We start from the raw sequence: 19,113 nt of genomic DNA, 5'->3' as shown, positions 1-19,113 counted from the left end.
AAGAAACCCGAGGACCGAACCATCCACCTCAAGGACCGGACCAACCCGGCCGGTCCGGTCCGGTTTGCACACCCCTACTTGTACCCAGCTCGTGACATGCTTACCATAACATGAGCCTTCTTACCATATTTTAGATTTATTCACCATAAGTGACTCATAAGAAGTATTCGATCACATTTTTACCCTCTCCGGTTTAAATTTATCGTGAAATTAAGGATTTTACCACACTGCGTCACATAACATGGAAGGAGATGAATTTTTTTTTTATCGCTCTTGAGCATGCGAACAACAATACGAGAGGCTGCTTCATCTTTTACGTTGCATGACATAATATTACCACGAGACTGAGATTTTTGTCATGCCGTCGAGACATATTTCCTGTAAAACGACACTTTTACAATATGTGCTTTTCCGCATTCTTGTACAATATCCTCATTTTGGAACACCGAATCTCTCAATCCGGTCCCCATGATATGAACACGTAGTAAAAAATCTTTCACAAATTACCCCAAACGAAGGCATTTTTTTGGTATTAAGTTTTGCCAGCAAAGTCAATACGTATTTTTTTTTTTTAATAAATAGCTTCCCTTCTCCAAATAAACCGTCGACATTTCCCAATAAGAGCACACCGCCAGACTAGCCATTTACTATGTTTGAGTGTAGGCACAATTTTAATACAAGGTAGTCACATCGATACCGCGATTTTTATATTTTTTTACGATGTTTATTGAGAGATAACGCGCGCTCTTTCTCTTGTTTTTGCATAAAAAGGGGAGACATATTCATCTCTTTATATTTGAGATTTACGCAAGAAATATCCTTTAATGCAAAATAAAATAAAATAACAACCATAATTTTTCTCGAAAAACTTTACTACTGGTATCACTTTGGTAAGATTCTGTATATGTCCAATCAACGATGTATACGAAAACGGAGAGGAAGACAGAACGACTAACCTTTCTACTTATGGAAGCAAATATCATTTTCGCGCGTCGACCTTTTCTCCCTTTGGAAAAAGGAGGAGGTTACCGGCAACTGGCCGAGTAGGTTTAAGAGAAGGCAAGAGCAAACGAAGGGTCTCGATTTGATGGGCTTTGATCCAAAGGGCGAGAGAGTGGGACAAGACGAGGTCTTACTTTCCCCGAGAAGGGTTGACCGTGGCTGGTTCATTTTTTTAGGTCAAAGGCTGTTTTTTTTTTTTTTTAAGGTGGGGGTTAAGGAAGCAGCGAACATTCTTCATTTGGGGCTGCGACGTAGCGTCAGCGCTGACGTCAGCGCAGCACCCCCACGCCGCCGTCCTACTGTCCTGTTCGCTGGACGCGCGTTCGTCCACGTTTAGAACGGGAATGGCGGGCGCTCTAAAAATTAATTTCTGAAAAGAAGGATTTTTTTTTAATTTTTTTTTTTTAAGTGGCTCCAATTAGACAAAAAAAAAAAAAAGTGACTTTCAAAATTATTTGTGAAGTAAAATAATGCTCTAAAAATAAAAAAAAAATGGTAGCATAGCTAAATAAATTGTTGCTACAGAAGTATTTTTGAAACATAAATCTTACTTTAAAAATGTTATCACAGGCGCTTTAGTTCCCGATCGTTGAGCTAAGCACGGCGAGTCCCACTCACTCTCCTCTCTCCCTCTAGCTTTTTTCGATCTTCAGTTTTTTTTTTCATTTGGGCAGAAGGAAAAAAAATATTCCAAAAAAAAAAACAAAAACCTTTCCAGACTTTCCTCGTTATGAGTTTATCTCATTTATTTAAATACCGAAAATCAGAAGCCGTCGGTTTCGCCCTTTTCCCCAGATTTACGTGGGCAACACAACACAACACAACGCTACTTGCGTACGTAAACCAAACATTTTCATTTTGCAATTCCCATCGGGGGGGAGAGGAGAGCGAGCTCGGCCCACCGCGCGCGTAATAATTATATAATCCGGACCGAATCCCTTCAAATCTCCTTGGAGAATCTAGAGCGAACCCCTCCTGTTTTCTCCTCAAATCGATTCTCGCTCCGATCCTTGCATGCTCCTTCCTCGTCCGCGTTGGCCGAGCTCGATCGCGAGGATGGCGGAGAATGTCGCGAACCCCGAGCTCCGAGGCGCTTCGGCGGCGGCGGCGGCGGAGGCCGCGGAGAAGCCGGCCAAGGCGCGGTCGCTCTGGCCCTCCATCCTCCGCTGGATCCCCACTTCCACCGACCACATCATCGCCGCCGAGAAACGCCTCCTCTCCCTCGTCAAGTACCTCCCTCCCTCCCTCCCACACTAAACAGATGTTGGTTAAGATGTTGATCAGGTCTCGTCTTTGTGATTTCTGGTACATTTTTTTGGGGCCTTTGGCGATGATTTGTGGTTGCGGTTTTGTGTGAATTCAGGACTCCGTATGTTCAGGAGAAGGTCAATATAGGTTCGGGTCCCCCGGGGTCGAAGGTTAGGTGGTTCCGATCTTCCAGCGATGAGCCCAGGTTCATCAACACGATTACGTTCGACAGCAAGGACGATTCTCCTACTCTGGTTATGGTCCATGGCTACGGTAACTCGCAGGGCTTCTTCTTCCGCAATTTCGACGCGCTCGCGAGTCGTTTCCGGGTCATCGCCATTGATCAGCTTGGGTATGTAAAAAGCTCCTCACACGTGACTTCCTATGACCTGGAGTCGTATCTGTTTTGAACAATAACAGAATTTTGTTTAGTCCGCACGCCGATTTCTGTCCAATTTCCATCTAATCGGGTTCGACAGTATGTAATCAGGAAGCCCCTTCATCTACACCACATTTCCATGTCCTATTGGTATTGTACTTTATCTGCAATCAGTAATGACTTGGACATTCACCCTGCATGTCTCTGAATTAAGCTATTAGGTTGATAGAAAATTCCTTATAAGATTATGCAGCACCCCCTTCAAAATAATTTAACAGGACCGGGGTTTTGCTGGAAGCTGATTTGTATGCTTGTCACACGTTCTAAGCTGTGGGAAATCTAAGAAACTGAAATCAACTAGAGGAGAACCTTCTCTACACTTTAGTCACCAGTGAAAGCATTGTGTGACATTTGCTGTTTTATTTGAAGACACTTTATGACTGCTTTTATGGCAAAAAAGTTTTGCATCGAACCGTTCTCTGCATTGACATGTTTAGCCGTATGATTTTCAATTGTACAATCTCATGTACCTCGTCTGATTGTTGAACTTTTTTATGGAGGACACTCGTATGGAGTTTTCGCATTAGCTTTTGGGGCTTCGGCTTCACTATACTAGAGCATACTGTAGGAGTCGATCTGATACTTGTCATGCCTTCAATTGTTGTGAAGGCATTTTCTTTTTTGCATCTGCTTAAAGCCTAATAAATAGCTTCTACGTTTTGTCAGTTGGGGAGGATCAAGCAGGCCTGACTTCACTTGCCAAAGTACTGAAGGTTGGTTCAACGTCGTCTTAAGACAATGCTGGGTTGTTCTCGTTGTCCTGCATAATTCGGTTGGTTATTAGCGAAGATTGTCTAGATTGACTTTGACTTTGACTTTTTACCTTTTGGTTTAATCTAAATGTCGCGTCACACGCACTTAGAAATTTTTCTGACACGAAGAACCTGTATCTTTCTCAACATGTGAATTTTGAAACAGAGTCACATATGATATTTTCTTAATTTATTTGAAGTTTGGTGAATATTTTAAATTTTGACAAAAAATCCAAAATGTATACTTTACTTTTGCTGAAAACCAACAAGCAGGTCCGAAATTTATTGAATACATACTTCTGCAGAGACTGAGGCATGGTTCATTGACTCCTTTGAGGAATGGCGGAAAGCCAAAAACATTAGCAAGTTTATATTGCTTGGACATTCTTTTGGGGGATATGTTGCAGCTAAATATTCTCTTAAGGTACATCATAAACGGTTTCCTATTAACATACAATTCTTGGTCTATATGAAACAAATTGAGAATGTTTCTCACTCCATTTCCTTTTATGCCAGCATCCCGAGCATGTTCAGCACTTGATATTAGTGGGACCTGCTGGTTTCTCTTCGGAAACTGATCCCAAAGCTGAGTGGCTATTGCAATTTAGAAAAACATGGAAAGGAGCTATCATGAGCCATTTATGGGAGTCTAATTTTACTCCTCAAAAGCTTGTGAGGTAAATGGTTTGTCCTTGAAGAATTAATGCAACTCTTCACTGATTCACTCCTAGAATTAGGATTTCACTATTCTAAATATGTGTGTTTGCATGATGTAGCATACTTTCTCCAGTCTCTCATCGTTGGCTTGTACTTTCACATTCGATACCGTGATTTTTTCTGACAATGTGTATAAGTCTTTGTGATAAGCTAGAAATGTGATTGCATCTAGTTGCTTTAGAATCGTTGTTTCATTTACCTTCTACCATTTTGCAGAGGTCTAGGCCCTTGGGGTCCAGATCTGGTCCGCAGATACGCGAGTGCTAGATTTGGTTCTTATGCAGAAGGGAGTGTGTTGACGGAAGATGAATCCAAATTACTGACAGGTATGGTAGTCTATAGCTTAGTTGTTGGGTAAAATCAGAAGATTGGGATTTCCTGATAATGTTTTTGTGGTGTGAAGACTATGCATACCATACTTTGGCTGCCAAAGCTAGCGGGGAACTTTGCTTGAAGTATATATTCGCCTTTGGTGCATTTCCTAGGTCTCCTCTTCTTCACAGGTAACGTTTATGCACTTTTAAGTTGTTTCCTGGTAACAACATTAGCACATCTGACAGAATTCGATGTTATTCTGATCTGTTCTTTGATCCTACAGCTAATGTGACACGGCATATTCATTATGTATGCATAAGATTGGCATTCTATTGCTGCTTGCTAGGATGAAACCACAGTTTGTTGCTGTTTGCACAATTCATTTAGAGAACAGAATTATCTTATACACCAAATTTATGAAAATGGGAATCATGTTCGAATTGGTGTCATATATGGTCTCTCTTTACAGAGCTTCAGAGTGGAAAGTGCCAACAACGTTCATATATGGTGTTCAAGATTGGATGGCCTACCAGGGGGCCCAAGAAGCTCGAAAGCAGATGGAGGTCCCATGCGAAATCATCAGAGTCCCCCAGGTCGGTCGGTCTGTCTGTCTGTCTCTGTCTCTGTCTCTGTCTCTCTCATATATACTCGTATGGATCTCACAGTTTGCTAAGATTTTTGGGGTGGTCTAAATGCAGGGCGGGCACTATGTCTTCATTGATAACCCTACAGGGTTCCATTCTGCAGTGTTCCACGCCTGCCGGAGATTTCTGTCGCATGACCCAGACAGTGTTTCTTTGCCTGAAGGCTTGACCTCTGCATAGAGAAGTCACTAGTGTTGTTCAGCATCTTAGTTCAAGTTGACATTACAGGTCAACTTGTGATGTTATATTACTTCATTTCTTAGATATATGTAGTGAGAGGAAGTGTTAAACATTCTTTTTCGAACATAATATTGATGATCCAAATGTATGATTTCCTGCATGGAAACTGTATCTGTACATGACTTTTGGCTTTGGTCTATATCGATCAATTCCATTTACTTCCCTAAATACGTGCAATAGCTCGACAATCTGCTGAGGAGATTCTTGCATTCGAGAAACAGTAGCCTTTAGTTGACATTGTTGCAGTTATCAGCTTTGAACACTTGGATAAGTTCACAGTTTGCGCTAGAGTATTTTCGCAAGCAATGCCATTGCGACGGGCCGAGCTGAATGAAATTTCAGTTTATCGGTATAGTTCTTGATCGCCAAATCTAGTCATTTGGTACAACACACAACTTGTGCAGAAATCTCGGGTCACCAGAAAAATTTCCGCTTTAGAACATGATCGCCAATGGTTTTCTCTACTTAAGAGCACAACTTCGCCGACGCCCATCTTAATGTCGTTTGGTATGGCGACGTTTAACTTGTCGAAATGCTAGTGACTGGAGAAATACTTCAAAATTTATCCGAGGAAAGTGTCAGATGAAGACATTGTGGAGGGACTTGGGACAGCTTGTGACTTCGGCCTTTTTCTGTAATTGAATTTGGATGATCTGTTCTTGAGTTTCGACTCGGTCATTTGAATTTAAGACGATTTCACCGGTTGTACTTAGCTTTGGCACAATACTTGGAGCGATTTAGGATGATTTTACCGGTTGCACTTAACTCTAGCGCAACACGGGGAAAATTATCAGAAAAAGTCCTAAACCTATCGCATTTTTGCTAATTCAGTTCTAAATCTTTTGCATTTGTGCCAATTCAGTCTTAAACCTTTTTGTATTTGTGCCAATTTAGTCCTTCCGGCTAACTTTGGCTAATTGGTTGGTATGGACAATTTTAAATATTTTTTTAGAATTATTTTTGTATTTTTCTTTTTTCTTCCTCCAATCGTTCGCGGGTTTTCTTTTCGTTTTTTCTTCCTCCAACCGATCGCCGGTCCTAGCCTCCAGCGGGTCCTCGGTGGAAGAAGAAAGGAGAAAGAAAAGAAACTAAATGATAAAAAGAAAAATAAAAAAAATAATTTTATAAAAATTGTCTATGTTAGCGCCGGCGTCCATGTCAACACAAACCGGCATCCATGTCGGGGCACGCTAGCCAAAGTTAGTTGGAAGGACTAAATTGGCGTAAATAAAAAAGATTTATAACTGAATTGATACAAAAAATATGTTTAGGATTGAATTGGCAAAATTAAAAAGTTTAAGACTAAATTGACAAAAGTACAATAAGCTTATCACTTTTTCGAAAATTTTCCTAGCACAATACTTAGGGCAACCAACCGACACATCCTAATTCTCGTCCGATTTCCTTACGTCCATGACCAATTCGAGTTTTGAATTGAAATAGATACCTGATTCAGAAATATAAATGTATAGGTACCTTAGCTAAATTGATATAGAATGATAATCTAAAACAATTAAATGTACATGGGAACAGTGCCTTTCAATAAAATGTTAATAGGGTTTTCGTATTTGCCACATATTAGGTAACCTGAATTTACCCTTCGATCCATTTGCTTACTTCGATTATTGTGCAATTGCAGACAGAACGTAATACTGTTTAGAGTAGGAGACACAATATTTTCTCTGAAAATTCGCAAAAGAAAAAGTAAAAAAAGAAAAAATTCCGTTGCCGGGACTCGAACCCGGGTCTTTCGGGTGAGAGCCGAATATCCTAACCAACTAGACTACAACGGATTTCTTGCTGAACGGAGGAGATGTCATAAAAATATATTTTTATAATTCTTGGTGCTCGCCATACAAAAGCTTGTGCTGATGGTGGCAGACGTCGAAAGGGTTTAAGCACAGCGCAGAGGTTCCTTCAAATGGTGGTTCTCCGGCACCCCGGCGTCGGCATTGCCCTCCATGCTCCGCCTTCTCCTCCACTCCCCCGCCGCATTAGGCCGCCCTCCAAGCTCCACCGCCACCACCACGCCGTCACCTGCTCCGCTAGCAAATGGGCCGACCGACTCCTCGCCGACTTCCAGTTCACCACATCCGACTACTCCGCGGCGTCCGCCTCCTCCTCCTCCTCCTCCGCCGCCGCCACCCTCTCCCCTCCGCTCGGGCCTCCCCAGCTCGCCCCTCCCGAGCGCCACGTGTCCGTCCCCATCGACTTCTACCGGGTCCTCGGCGCCGAGCCGCACTTCCTCGGCGACGGCATCCGGCGAGCCTACGAGGCTAGGGCTTCGAGGCCGCCTCAGTACGGCTTCAGCCCGGAGGCTCTCATCAGCCGCCGCCAGATCCTCCAAGCCGCCTGCGAGACCCTCGCCAATCCTAGCTCCCGGAGGGACTACAACCAAGGCCTCGCCGAGGACGCGAAGGAGACGATCCTCACGCAGGTCCCTTGGGATAAGGTAATCGTAATTTGATGAGGAATCCAGGGAAATGTGAATAGTTTTACTTGCTGAGGAGGTGAATGATCGTTCCTTTTGCTAAATGTGGAATTTGGCGGTGATTGTATTAGGTTCCAGGAGCTTTATGCGTGTTACAAGAGTCAGGGGAGGCCGAGTTGGTGCTTCGGATTGGGGAGGATTTGTTGAAGGAGAGGTTGCCTAAGGGTTTCAAGCAAGACGTCGTGTTGGTGATGGCGCTTGCTTATGTTGATATGTCGAGGGACGCTATGGCATTGAACCCTCCAGATTTCATTGGTGGCTGCGAGGCGCTGGAGAGAGCTCTGAAGCTTTTGCAGGTACTAGGTGATGAATTTTATTGGAGATTTTGTCATATTAATAAATGGGAGATAATGGTGGAATTGTTTTGAGTGCGGTTTACTTGCTGTTTGATGTGATTATTACATGTAATGTGTACAGGAGGAAGGGGCAAGTAGCCTTGCGCCAGATTTACGATCACAAATTGATGATACGCTGGAAGAGATTACTCCACGGTGTGTATTGGAACTTCTAGGATTGCCTCTTGGTGATGAGTACAAGACAAGGAGGCAAGAGGGACTTCATGGTGTGCGTAACATATTATGGGCTGTTGGGGGAGGTGGAGCAGCAGCAATTGCTGGGGGATTCACCCGTGAAGACTTTATGAATGAGGCCTTTCAGCGAATGACAGCTTCTGAGCAGGTAACAATCTCCTTCCTGTTGCTATTTTCTTTCAGGTGTCTTCGAGTTTCTCTGCCTATGGTATAATCTTAACTCTGCTTGTATCTTTTACCTCCAATCAAAGGTGGATCTATTTGCTGCCACACCTGGTAACATTCCAGCAGAAAGTTTTGAAGTGTATGGTGTGGCGCTTGCACTTGTGGCTAATGCATTTGTTGGTAAGAAACCTCATCTCATCCAGGACGCCGATAACCTGTTCCAACAACTTCAGCAAACTAAAGTAGCCTTAGGGAATGCTGCCTCTGTGTACATTCCAAGAGAAAACCGGGAGATAGACTTTGCTCTGGAGAGGGGTCTCTGTTCACTCCTTGTAGGGGAGCTTGACGATTGTCGCTCATGGTTGGGCTTGGACAATGTGAACTCACCTTTCAGAGATCCATCTATAGTAGACTTTGTCTTGGAAAACTCGAAGAATGATGAAGACAACGATCTTCCTGGCCTTTGTAAATTGTTGGAGACATGGTTGATGGAAGTGGTTTTTCCTAGATTTAGAGATACCAAGTATATTCAGTTCAAGCTGGGTGATTACTATGATGATCCTACTGTTCTCAGATACTTGGAGAAGCTTGAAGGAGGTGGTAGTTCGCCCTTAGCAGCAGCAGCAGCTATCGCGAAAATTGGGGCTGAAGCGTCTGCAGTTATTGATAATGTTAAAGATAGCGCTATCCAGGCACTGCGGAAGGTGTTTCCTCTGGGTCATAGTAAAGAGGATACTGGACTTCAGGAAGATATGGGACCCGATTACTCAATTCCTTCTTCAGAATCTATGGAGCCTTTCAGAAGTCCTGATGGGGACGATCTTGCCAACATAAGTGAGGCTTCTGGAAAAGATGATTTAGTGTCAGAAAAAGATGGATATTCAATTACAGACAATATCAAAGATGCCAGTGTTAAGATTATGTGTGCTGGATTGGTAATTGGGGCAATGACATTGGTCAGCTTAAAGTGTTTTCCAGCTAGGAGTGGCTCATCTTTGCTTCGCAAAGAAGTTGGCTCGGCAATGGCATCTGATGTTGTTAATGGGGGTACGATCTGAACTACAATTTCTCCTAATTTTACCTGGTCAAACCTAATCTTTATTACCTTTGAAAAATTGCATGCTGTTGTCCATTTATCGATCTTACCCTATGTCTTTTGTAGCATTTGCAAGTTACTTTTGTTTGTCAAGTCTACTTGTTGGTATTTGGGTCTCTTTTCGCTGTTAACCAGTCCTAAGATGGCTCAAAATGAGTCACGTCTTAAGATTTGATCATTAGGTGTGTAAACTTAAATGTTCTTTTCCAGAAATATTATGCCTCATTATAAAGTTTCACTGTGACGCTTTTCTCCTGAAATTTCTCATGATTTGCTTTTTCATTTGCTTACTTTTAATGAAGAGCCCATACTACCACCTTCTATGACATAGTTTACGACCCTTGAGCATTTGCAATTTCCCTGCAGTCCTGCACTATCGGGTAAACGTATTCTGCAGTTAATACTTGTATCACTGTGCAGGGTCCTCAATGGATGAATTGTCTGAGGATTCACCTAGAATGGATGCAAAGCTTGCAGAATCTCTTGTTCGCAAGTGGCAGTTCATTAAGTCGCAGGCCTTAGGACCTGATCATTGCCTTGAAAAGTTACCTGAGGTGAGGCAATTCCTTGTTCGCATGCTTTAATCTTGATCTTGGACATTTGCTCCATCAACAGGAACATTTATGAGTGACCTATCCTTGACAGCTACAACAATAATAGTTCCTGTGCCTGGGTGATTGTCTTAAGCCTTATTTTTATGCTTTTCTCTGATTTCAATAGATAAATGCTGGCCACAAGTTGCTGACTAAGAAACAATCGTCCTTTAAAGTGGTATTTAATAGATATGGTAGTATCTTTATCTGCCTCGTAGAAGATCACAAGCCTTGATGGGGGTAGGATGGCAAGAGGCTAGGTTTCTTCCAACCCTCGATGTGCCAAGGAATTTTAGTATTTGATATCAGATTTTGCCTTCATTAATGGTACAGGCATAGTAAAACAAATTAATTAGTTGATGAGAATCTGGTGAAGGCATCCTTAATGTCATGATTGATTATTGATATTTGCTGAGCATCTAGTGAAGAGATGTCATGCTCGTTCTTAGATGGGAGATCCGGAAAAATTAAGGTTCAGATGGTCAACATCCACATGAAGATGGAATTTAAAATTTGGACTTATATGTGCATGCAATTTTGCTTCTAATAAGCCTTGACAGGACACTTTCAGTATTTGCGTCTCCCAAATGGGAGATATGAAGCATTTTCTCCTCGTGGAATTGTGTAGACTGCGATCTGCCTAAATGTGCTCTTTGTATGCCTCATATCCCATTAACTTTTTTTTTTTCCAAATCCCATTACTTTGATCGCCATATGACTTGCATTCTGTTTGGGATGGGCAAATAGATTGCCTCTGCTGTAGAGCCATTTGAATGCCCAAACCTTGTGGTTAACATTTGTCTGAACAGGGTTCAAGCATATAATCAGATGATGGAAAGTTCAAGTTTCAACTTCTGACGTGTAACTTGACATTCGCAGTTTGTTTCTCAAATGTCGAGGAAGTATATGTGCAAACTTGTAACTAACTTGACGTTTCCGGCAGGTGTTGGATGGTCAAATGTTAAAAATCTGGACCAATCGCGCGGATGAAATTGCTCATAACGGTTGGTTCTGGGATTACTCTCTGATTAGTCTGACCATCGACAGTGTGACTCTGTCCATGGATGGAAGGCGTGCGACGGTGGAGGCTACTCTCGAAGAGTCAGCTTGCCTAACTGATGTTAATAATCCAGAGCGAAATGACTCATACAGTAAGATCTACACTACCAGATATGAAATGTCGCATGCCAATTCAGATTGGAAAATTACTGAAGGTGCCGTCCTTAAGTCGTAAATGATTTTGAGCGGTTTGTGTTGTAAATGTTTACTGTAGTTTTAATATCTTGTTCGTTTGATTGTCCGCGTATAATAGAGGGGCGAGAATTAGCTCCAAAGACTGTTTCTCCTTTCATCTTCCTCTTCCATTACAGCAAACAGCACAGGGTTGAAAGACTTTCAATGGTCATGTGCGTGCATGCATGTATCTGTGCTTGATATAAAGCGAGTAGCTTGACGGGGCTTGGACCATTCGATCCTTGAGGATCTCGCCTGAGCAAATGAATAAATCACCCAGGTTTCTGCGTTCGATCTCTCAGAAGTGGAAGGTGAATCTCGGCTTTAGAATATGCTAATGACGGGGTTGGATAAAACTGGCATGATTTTCATGGCATCCATCTCAAAATGACTTACCAAACAAATATAATCGTTGGAACGCCTTAGAGTGTAATGGATAATTTTTCAAGGGCTGAAGCGCTGATTTGCCGATTCAATATAAACTGGTCCAGCTTAACAGGACCGCGGGACAGGTCAAATCAGCACAAGAACCTGTTGAACAACCAGAAATATCGCAAAAGAATGTTGAACTTAAGTTCTAGCGCTTGAGGATCACTCTGGAGCAAATGAACAATCTAGCTGCTTCTAGTTGTGTTCCACGTTATGTAGCAGCAATTTCTGAAGGCATCACTACCTGTATTGTATCGGTCAATAGACTCAATAAATTCACCTTCTCTTCACCAGAAATTGCCACAAGAACACTCTCCATCCTTAAAATGATGAAACCTCTTTCCATCTCTCACCACAATCTCTCTGCCCACCACTTTGCTCATAAACTTGAACGCGCTGTGGCAATCCCCACAGATCCTGAGGTTCTTGAATACCCTAACCGTGGCTCCGCGGGGAAGTCTCATGAGCCCATATGCGACCGCGAGTTTCTCGCTGTGTGTAGCCAACGCATGCTCTTTGTGCTCGGCCTCCATGTCGTGCAACACATGCCTCGTGTCGGGGATGAATCCCAATTTTCTCATCTTGAGCCCCAACTCCTCCATATAAATGTATATTTCCCGTGCCTCGGGGTGCCTGGCATCATTGACCAAGGAAGACGTGGACTTTGCTTTCGACTTCAATCCAACTGCATCCGGGCTCCTTTTTCACCCCTCTCTCCCTCATCAATTTCCTTACTTCGGCCACCTGATCCCAACGACCTGCGTTCGCATACATGTTAGACAAAAGTATATAGGTCCCATCATGCTGAGGAACCAATTTGAAAAGCTTTTCCGCGGCTTCAATCCCTAAATCCATGTTATTATGGATTCTACAGCCGGAAAGAAATGACTCCCAAATTGGTGCACCAGGTGCAGAAGGCATTGATTCAATTACTTCCTTTGCTTCGTGAAACCTCCCAGCTCGAGACAACAAGTCAATCAAACGGGCATAATGGTCCTCACCAGGCGTGATGCTATAAACACTGCGCATTATGTCAAAGTAACGTCGGCCTTCTTTTACTAGACCACCGTGGCTACAAGCAGAGAGAACTGTGAGGAAACTAATCCGATCAGGGACTATATCTTCCTCCAGCATTTCATCAAATAGTTCGATAGCTTGAGAACTGTGTCCATGTTGCCCAAGAGCTGCAATCATTGCATTCCAAGAGACCGAATCGAGAAATGGCATAGTCAAGAAAACACGATGGGCCGCCTCCACAACGCCACCTCGTGCGTACATTGTGATTAGAGCATTTCCTGCAGAGAGGCTTGAATCATGTCCTAGACTTATGACCTGAGCATGGAGCTGGCGTCCATGCTCCAAAGCTCCAAGCACGGCACAACAAGTTATTGCTCCTGCAAAAGCATAATCACATGGTTCCAAACCTTCCAGCTTCATTTGATTGAACATCTTCAAACCTTCTTCACCAAACCCATTCTGAGCTAATCCTGATATGATCACCGTCCATGTCAAAAGATTCCTCTCTGGCATCTCACTGAAAAGGGATCTTGCTTCCTCGAGTCGCCGTTCATTCACATACCCGGATAAGACTGCATTCCATGAGACAATGTCTGTAACAGGCATAGCATTAAAAACTTTCCGCGCTTCATCAAATTTCCCAAATTTCACATATAGAGTGATCAATGAATTATTCACTGACAAAGAAAAATGTTGTGGAGAGCTTGATTCTGTTTTTTGAATGTAGGCATGAACTTGCTTCCCATGGCCCAATAGTCCAGCATTAGCACAGGCACATATTATACTTGTGAAAGTAAACTCGTCCAAGTGAGTGTCTAATAAATGCATCTTCCTGAACAGGTCCAGCGCTTCGTCAAACCTTCCGTGATGCACATAACCTGAAATCATCGCATTGCACGCAACTCCTGAATTTTCTGTCATCGCGTTAAGAAACTCACGTCCTGTGTCAAGGTCATGGTTCCTCACATATCCCGCAATAATTGTTGTCCATGTTAGATCATCTCTCTGGGGCATCTCGCTAAACAACCTTCTCGCTGCACCCATCAACGAGGGGGACGAAACCAATGGAGACGATGCGCACTTGACGTAAACAGAAATGAGCGCATTCACCACGGAAGTAACACATCCAGTACCAGACTTCACAACCGTGCAATGCATTTGATGGCAGTGCCTTTCACCATTGGCGATCAGCGACACGGCGGCAAGCACGCTCGTATATGTATAGTCATCAGGCTTGAAGCCGTGCCGCCTCATGTCAAGGAACAGCCCCACCGCGGCATGGCCGTCGTTGTTATGGCAATAGCCGGTGATCATGGCATTGTAGCAAACGGTGTCCCTAACGCCCAATGGGGTCGTGTCGAACATCTCCCTCGCCAACTTCAGACCCCCCGCGCCAGCATACGCAGCGATCAGCGTCGTCCTCGCGACAACGTCGGGTTGGGGACTTCCGTCGAACAGGTGGCGGGCGTAGCTGATGTTGGAGGACTTGCAGTATGCGCCGATTAGGCGGTTGAGGATGTGGCCGCCGGGACTCAACCCGGAGGCGATCAAGTGGGCGTGGACGGCGCGAGCCAGCGAATGGGAAGTGGGTGCTCCGGGGCGGCATCGTTGGAGCTGAGCGGCGCAGCGATTGGCGATGGCTCGGACGTCTGATGCGTTCTTGGGGCTCATCGGGGTCGTCAATAGTCATGGTTTTGGGCCGCTCATCGAACGAGCGAGTCGGAGGAGTGTCGGAAAGAGCGAGATTTGGGCCAGCCAAGAGAGGCAGGGCACGTTCTGTTCAGAGGCTGCTGGTCGATCTCCCTCACCGTTTGTTCTTAGGTTGATGAGACACAGATTTTTGAAAAATGTCTCAGCAAGTCATTTGAGGAAAATCATTGGGTCAATAGGAAAATTTATTTAGTGCTTCCACTTTCTATTACAAACGCCCTTTCCAAAACTTGAATTTAAAAGATAATTTTAAACCTCTAATCCCAGCGGTACAATAATTAATTTATTGTAAGTAAAAATATAAGGAAAAATGACATAAAATGGTTATGAACTTTGGTTCAATATGTATGAACTTTTAATTTATCGTTTAATGTGTTCTCTTGAACTTTTGTTGCATGTTTTAATTTCCGAACTATATGAAAATTTTTAATGTTATTTCCAAACTTGATCAATGGAAGAACTATATAGTATATTTATTAAAAGTTCGGAGTGACGTTGCATATAAGATTAAAGTTCAAAGATCACATTAAACAAATTAATAATTTAAGAGTGGCATTGCACTCTGATCGAAATTTATAAACTATTTGTGCCTTTTATCTAATTCAATAATCGGTTTCCAAATGCCTAGCGATCTTCGATTGGGCTGTCGCAAGGCGGCACATGCAAGGGGAGGACCATTCTCTAGCAGACAAAAACCACAGGGGGGGGGGGGGTAAAAGGAAAAGGTCATCGCAGAATCTAATCTGCTTTAGCTTCTTTTGTCCAAAGCGTTCGTCTGTCGTGACGTCATAAAAAGTAGGTCCATCATTTTGATTTTTAAAGTCAACATGAATTTATTAAAAAACAGGATTGAAAATTAATTTATTGCCGATTCCATAACCCAACAAAATAAAAAAAAGTGCAATCTTTAATATGTATATATATATATATATACACACACACACATCAGGCTGTTTATTAATTGGTATTCATATTTACCTCTCTTGCGAGTCAATTTCGTGCGAAGCGACGCTTTTCTCGTTAGGATTATTGCTCAACGTATCGATTCCGAAAGTTCGTTTTGAATTGTAATAGTTCAAAATTACCTTAATGCCACCCAAATTTTTTTTTTTCTTTTCCGCAATCGGGGTTATTTTTTTCAGTTAGCGATAAGACAATCATTAGGAAATGTCTGTCAAGAAAGAGGACGGTTGAGAAAAAATGGAAGGAAATGATGGCACCCACCATGCCAGCTGTCCCAACCCACCTGCTTTTCCCTCTCAATGCCCCCCAACTTCCAGCGAATTTACAAAATCACCCCCCCACTAATTAAAATAAAAACAAGACCCAAAAAAAAAAATTTAAATGGGAAAAAGGAATGAAATAAAAATGAAAAAATAAATTAAAAAAGCGACTTCCTTTATGGCACGGCCTTCTCTGGGAGTCCATCATCATCGTCGTCGTCATCTCATTTTCATTTTATCTTCTTCGTCACAACCACCATAAACAGAAGCCATAACGTCGTCACTCTCTCTCTCTCTCTGGCGTTACGCCCTCAAATTTCGCTCCTTTTTCCACAAAAGAATCGACATGAGGTAGCCTTCGATTGTCGCATTGCGACCTCTCCGTCGATCTCTGCGTTGTGTCGGTCGATTGGGCCGGAATCTCCCCCCCCTTTTGTTCCTACTCCCGACGAAACCCTAGGAAGCCGGAGATGGCGACCAGGGGCAGCAGATCGGAGAAGGTGAAGCGAATCTTCCAGCAGTTCGACGCCAACCGCGACGGGGGGCTCAACAGGGAGGAAATGGCCGCGCTCGTGGTCGCCGTGAACCCCAGGGTCAAGTTCAGCGACGAGCAGATCAATGCGATCCTGGACGAGGTGTTCAAGACCTACGGCGAGTACATTGACGGCGAGAAGGGCCTCACCTACGAGGGGCTGCTGAGGACCTACGACGACGGCGCCGGCGACGTGGACCGCGACTTCGACGCGCTGGGGCTCGAGCTCAATCCCGACGACGGCAAGAACAAGGAGGTGAGGTCGGGGTCGGACGAGGTGTCGTCGTCGTCGATTGCGGACGAGAGGGCGATGGAGACGCAGAAGAAGCAGAGGACGGCAGCTTGGGCTGTGTCGCCTAATCATGGGATAGTGTTCGACGATACTTGGAAGCTCGTGGACGATTTGGAGATTCTGGTGAAGAGATTGAAGGCGAAGCAGGCCAAGGATGGGAAACTGAAGGGTGATAATTTCGACGCGTTTTCGGATGCCGGTTGGTCGAGGGAGTTGGGGCCGTCCTCGGACATTTCGGAGAAAAGAGTGTTTTGGGAGGAATCGGGGCATGATTACGCCGTTTTTGTGAGGGAATTGGGGGTTTTGAGGAGCCGGGCTGACGGGGCTAGGTCGAGAGAGGAGGCTTTCGATGGGCACATGGCAATAGGCAGGGTTTTGTATGATCACCAGCTGTTTAAGGAGGCTTTGGTGAGCTTTAAGAGAGCTTGTGAGTTGCAACCGGTGGATGTTAGGCCACATTTCAGGGCTGGAAACTGCCTGTATGTTCTTGGCAGGTTCAAAGAAGCTAAAGAAGAGTTCTTGCTGGCTCTCGACGCAGCTGAGGCTGATGGGAATCAATGGGCTTATTTACTTCCTCAGATTTATGTCAATCTGGGGATTGCACTTGAAGGTGAAGGTATGGTTCTAAGCGCTTGCGAGTATTATAGGGAAGCTGCAATACTTTGTCCTACTCATTTTAGGGCTCTTAAGCTTTTGGGGAGCGCCCTTTTTGGGGTAGGAGAGTATAGGGCAGCTGTGAAGGCCTTAGAAGAGGCTATTTTTATGAAAACTGACTATGCTGATGCACATTGTGATCTGGCCTCGGCTTTGCATTCAATGGGCGAGGATGAGAGGGCAATTGAGGTGTTCCAGAAAGCTATTGATTTAAAACCGGGTCATGTAGATGCTTTATATAATCTGGGTGGCCTTTATATGGACATGGGTAGGTTTCAGAGGGCTTCGGAAATGTATACTAGGGTTTTGGCTGTGTGGCCCAATCATTGGCGTGCACAATTGAACAAGGCTGTCTCCTTGTTGGGTGCTGGTGAAACTGAGGAAGCAAAGAAGGCGCTGAAGGAAGCACTGAAGATGACCAACAGAGTGGAACTGCATGATGCGATAGCCCATCTGAAGCAGCTGCAGAAGAAGAAGGTGAAGAGTAATGGAGGTGCCAATGGAGAAGTAGCCTTTGTGATTGTTGAAGCTTCTAAGTTTAAGACTGTAGGTGAGAAGACTACAGTGAGGCAGGATTTGGCTAACGCTCTGCAAATTAGAGCTTTTCAGAGGGTTACTAGGTTGGGCCGTTGCGATGTTGAGCTTTTAAGTAAAGAAATGGCGGAGAAAGACGTGCCTGTTTCTTATTCTGGAACTGGTGTTCCGGAGAAATCAATACGCAAACCCAATTTGGAAGAAATCCTCCGGAGGCTACTTAATTTTTTAAAGCCTGAAACCTTTCAAGGAGCTGTCAAAGCCATAAATGAGAGGATTCTCTCTGTCTTAGATGAGAATGGCTCAGGTAGGGTTGATCTGGGCATGTTTTATGCAGTTCTCGCTCCCGTTTGCGGTGGCCCTCCAGAAAAACGAAAGCGGGTTGCTTATGATGCGCTGTTGTGGCGATGCATAAATGAAGGCGCTTCTCCATCCCAGATAAGGAAAGTTGATGCCACCGCATACATCAAATTGCTGAGGGCTATCTATATTCCTTCAAGCGGGATTAGTGAAATACTTGAGGTACATGGAGAGATGGATTCTTCAATGGTATCTTTATCGGACTTCCTTCAAATGTTTGATGATCTAGACTGGGGTTTTGGTATTATCTCTACCTTGATAAAGCTTGAAAATGGGGATAGAAATAGACATGGTAACCACGTTTGCTCTGTTTGCCGCTATCCCATCATCGGATCTCGATTCAAGGAAACAAAATCTCATTTTAGTTTGTGTAATCAATGCTATAGCGAGGGAAAGGTACCCTCAACGTATAAGCAGGAAGAGTACAGATTTAAAGAGTATGCGAGTGAGGCGGAGGCGATGAAAGACAAGTGTATGTGCTTTAATTTGCAATCCCAATCGGATTCCTAGCGTAGCAGTCATCTGACTTTTTTCGTTTGTTTATATTGTACTGTGCGTCGTTCTCTCTGTTTGACCAGTGTGGAATATACAGTTAAATTGTGTTAGTTCGGCACCACGCCCTTGTAATTAATCCTTGTTGGTTCTACTCTCTCTTCCTTATCTAAGTTTTTCAAATGATAGCTGTAGAGCTCTCTCATTTCCTCTTTTAACGGCATCTAGTCACCTTCTATACTATGCTGAACCTCTCTTCTAGGATGCAAATGCAGGCTTATTGTCTCTTTGAAGTTATTACCAGTCAGGCCATTAAGTCGAAATGACTTTATAATAGAGTGCTAGTCCATCCAGTAAGCTAGTCCATCCAGTAAACTAGTCCAATCTTTTTACCAGTCGAAAAAA

General features: G+C 43.8%; 4 protein-coding genes and 1 non-coding gene across 5 annotated transcripts; 3 read left to right on the top strand and 2 right to left on the bottom strand.

Moving 5' to 3' along the window:
- The first annotated feature begins 1,925 nt into the window (after nt 1–1,925).
- Nucleotides 1,926–5,482, top strand: LOC115738654 (probable 1-acylglycerol-3-phosphate O-acyltransferase). Its single transcript, XM_030671341.2, has 9 exons — nt 1,926–2,231; nt 2,366–2,602; nt 3,356–3,402; nt 3,747–3,865; nt 3,958–4,118; nt 4,375–4,484; nt 4,562–4,661; nt 4,943–5,066; nt 5,172–5,482. The coding sequence occupies exons 1-9, from the start codon at nt 2,017–2,019 to the stop codon at nt 5,295–5,297; spliced, it is 1,239 nt and encodes a 412-aa protein (XP_030527201.2). The 5' UTR covers nt 1,926–2,016; the 3' UTR covers nt 5,298–5,482.
- A 1,595-nt stretch (nt 5,483–7,077) lies between these two features.
- On the bottom strand, nt 7,078–7,150 carry TRNAE-CUC. Its single transcript has one exon. It is a non-coding gene; the product is annotated as a tRNA-Glu (tRNA).
- An 82-nt stretch (nt 7,151–7,232) lies between these two features.
- LOC115738651 (protein ACCUMULATION AND REPLICATION OF CHLOROPLASTS 6, chloroplastic) lies at nt 7,233–11,563 on the top strand. Its single transcript, XM_030671338.2, has 6 exons — nt 7,233–7,809; nt 7,920–8,144; nt 8,266–8,526; nt 8,630–9,590; nt 10,060–10,193; nt 11,176–11,563. The coding sequence occupies exons 1-6, from the start codon at nt 7,279–7,281 to the stop codon at nt 11,464–11,466; spliced, it is 2,403 nt and encodes an 800-aa protein (XP_030527198.2). The 5' UTR covers nt 7,233–7,278; the 3' UTR covers nt 11,467–11,563.
- Nucleotides 11,564–12,025: 462 nt separating this feature from the next.
- On the bottom strand, nt 12,026–14,624 carry LOC115738652 (pentatricopeptide repeat-containing protein At1g25360). Its single transcript, XM_048274841.1, is given in 2 exon segments — nt 12,026–12,544; nt 12,546–14,624. Coding segments are annotated over 2 exon segments (2,400 nt in total). The 5' UTR covers nt 14,583–14,624; the 3' UTR covers nt 12,026–12,181.
- Nucleotides 14,625–16,063: 1,439 nt separating this feature from the next.
- On the top strand, nt 16,064–18,821 carry LOC115738650 (uncharacterized TPR repeat-containing protein At1g05150-like). The gene has a single exon (XM_030671337.2). The coding sequence runs from the start codon at nt 16,315–16,317 to the stop codon at nt 18,724–18,726; it is 2,412 nt and encodes an 803-aa protein (XP_030527197.1). The 5' UTR covers nt 16,064–16,314; the 3' UTR covers nt 18,727–18,821.
- The last annotated feature ends 292 nt before the right edge of the window (nt 18,822–19,113 follow it).

Source organism: Rhodamnia argentea, chromosome 2 (assembly GCF_020921035.1).
Source record: "Rhodamnia argentea isolate NSW1041297 chromosome 2, ASM2092103v1, whole genome shotgun sequence".
Classification (NCBI taxonomy): domain Eukaryota; kingdom Viridiplantae; phylum Streptophyta; class Magnoliopsida; order Myrtales; family Myrtaceae; genus Rhodamnia; species Rhodamnia argentea.
The sequence above is the reverse complement of the archived record's forward strand: the minus strand, read 5'-3'. Positions and strand labels throughout refer to the sequence as shown.

Coding starts and splice junctions, on each gene's coding strand:
- LOC115738654 (XM_030671341.2), top strand. CDS start 2,017: ATGCTCCTTCCTCGTCCGCGTTGGCCGAGCTCGATCGCGAGGATGGCG. Junction 2,232..2,365: donor CGCCTCCTCTCCCTCGTCAA/GTACCTCCCTCC, acceptor GTGTGAATTCAG/GACTCCGTATGTTCAGGAGA. Junction 4,662..4,942: donor AGGTCTCCTCTTCTTCACAG/GTAACGTTTATG, acceptor CTCTCTTTACAG/AGCTTCAGAGTGGAAAGTGC.
- LOC115738651 (XM_030671338.2), top strand. CDS start 7,279: ATGGTGGTTCTCCGGCACCCCGGCGTCGGCATTGCCCTCCATGCTCCG. Junction 8,527..8,629: donor GAATGACAGCTTCTGAGCAG/GTAACAATCTCC, acceptor CTCCAATCAAAG/GTGGATCTATTTGCTGCCAC. Junction 10,194..11,175: donor GCCTTGAAAAGTTACCTGAG/GTGAGGCAATTC, acceptor CGTTTCCGGCAG/GTGTTGGATGGTCAAATGTT.
- LOC115738650 (XM_030671337.2), top strand. CDS start 16,315: ATGGCGACCAGGGGCAGCAGATCGGAGAAGGTGAAGCGAATCTTCCAG.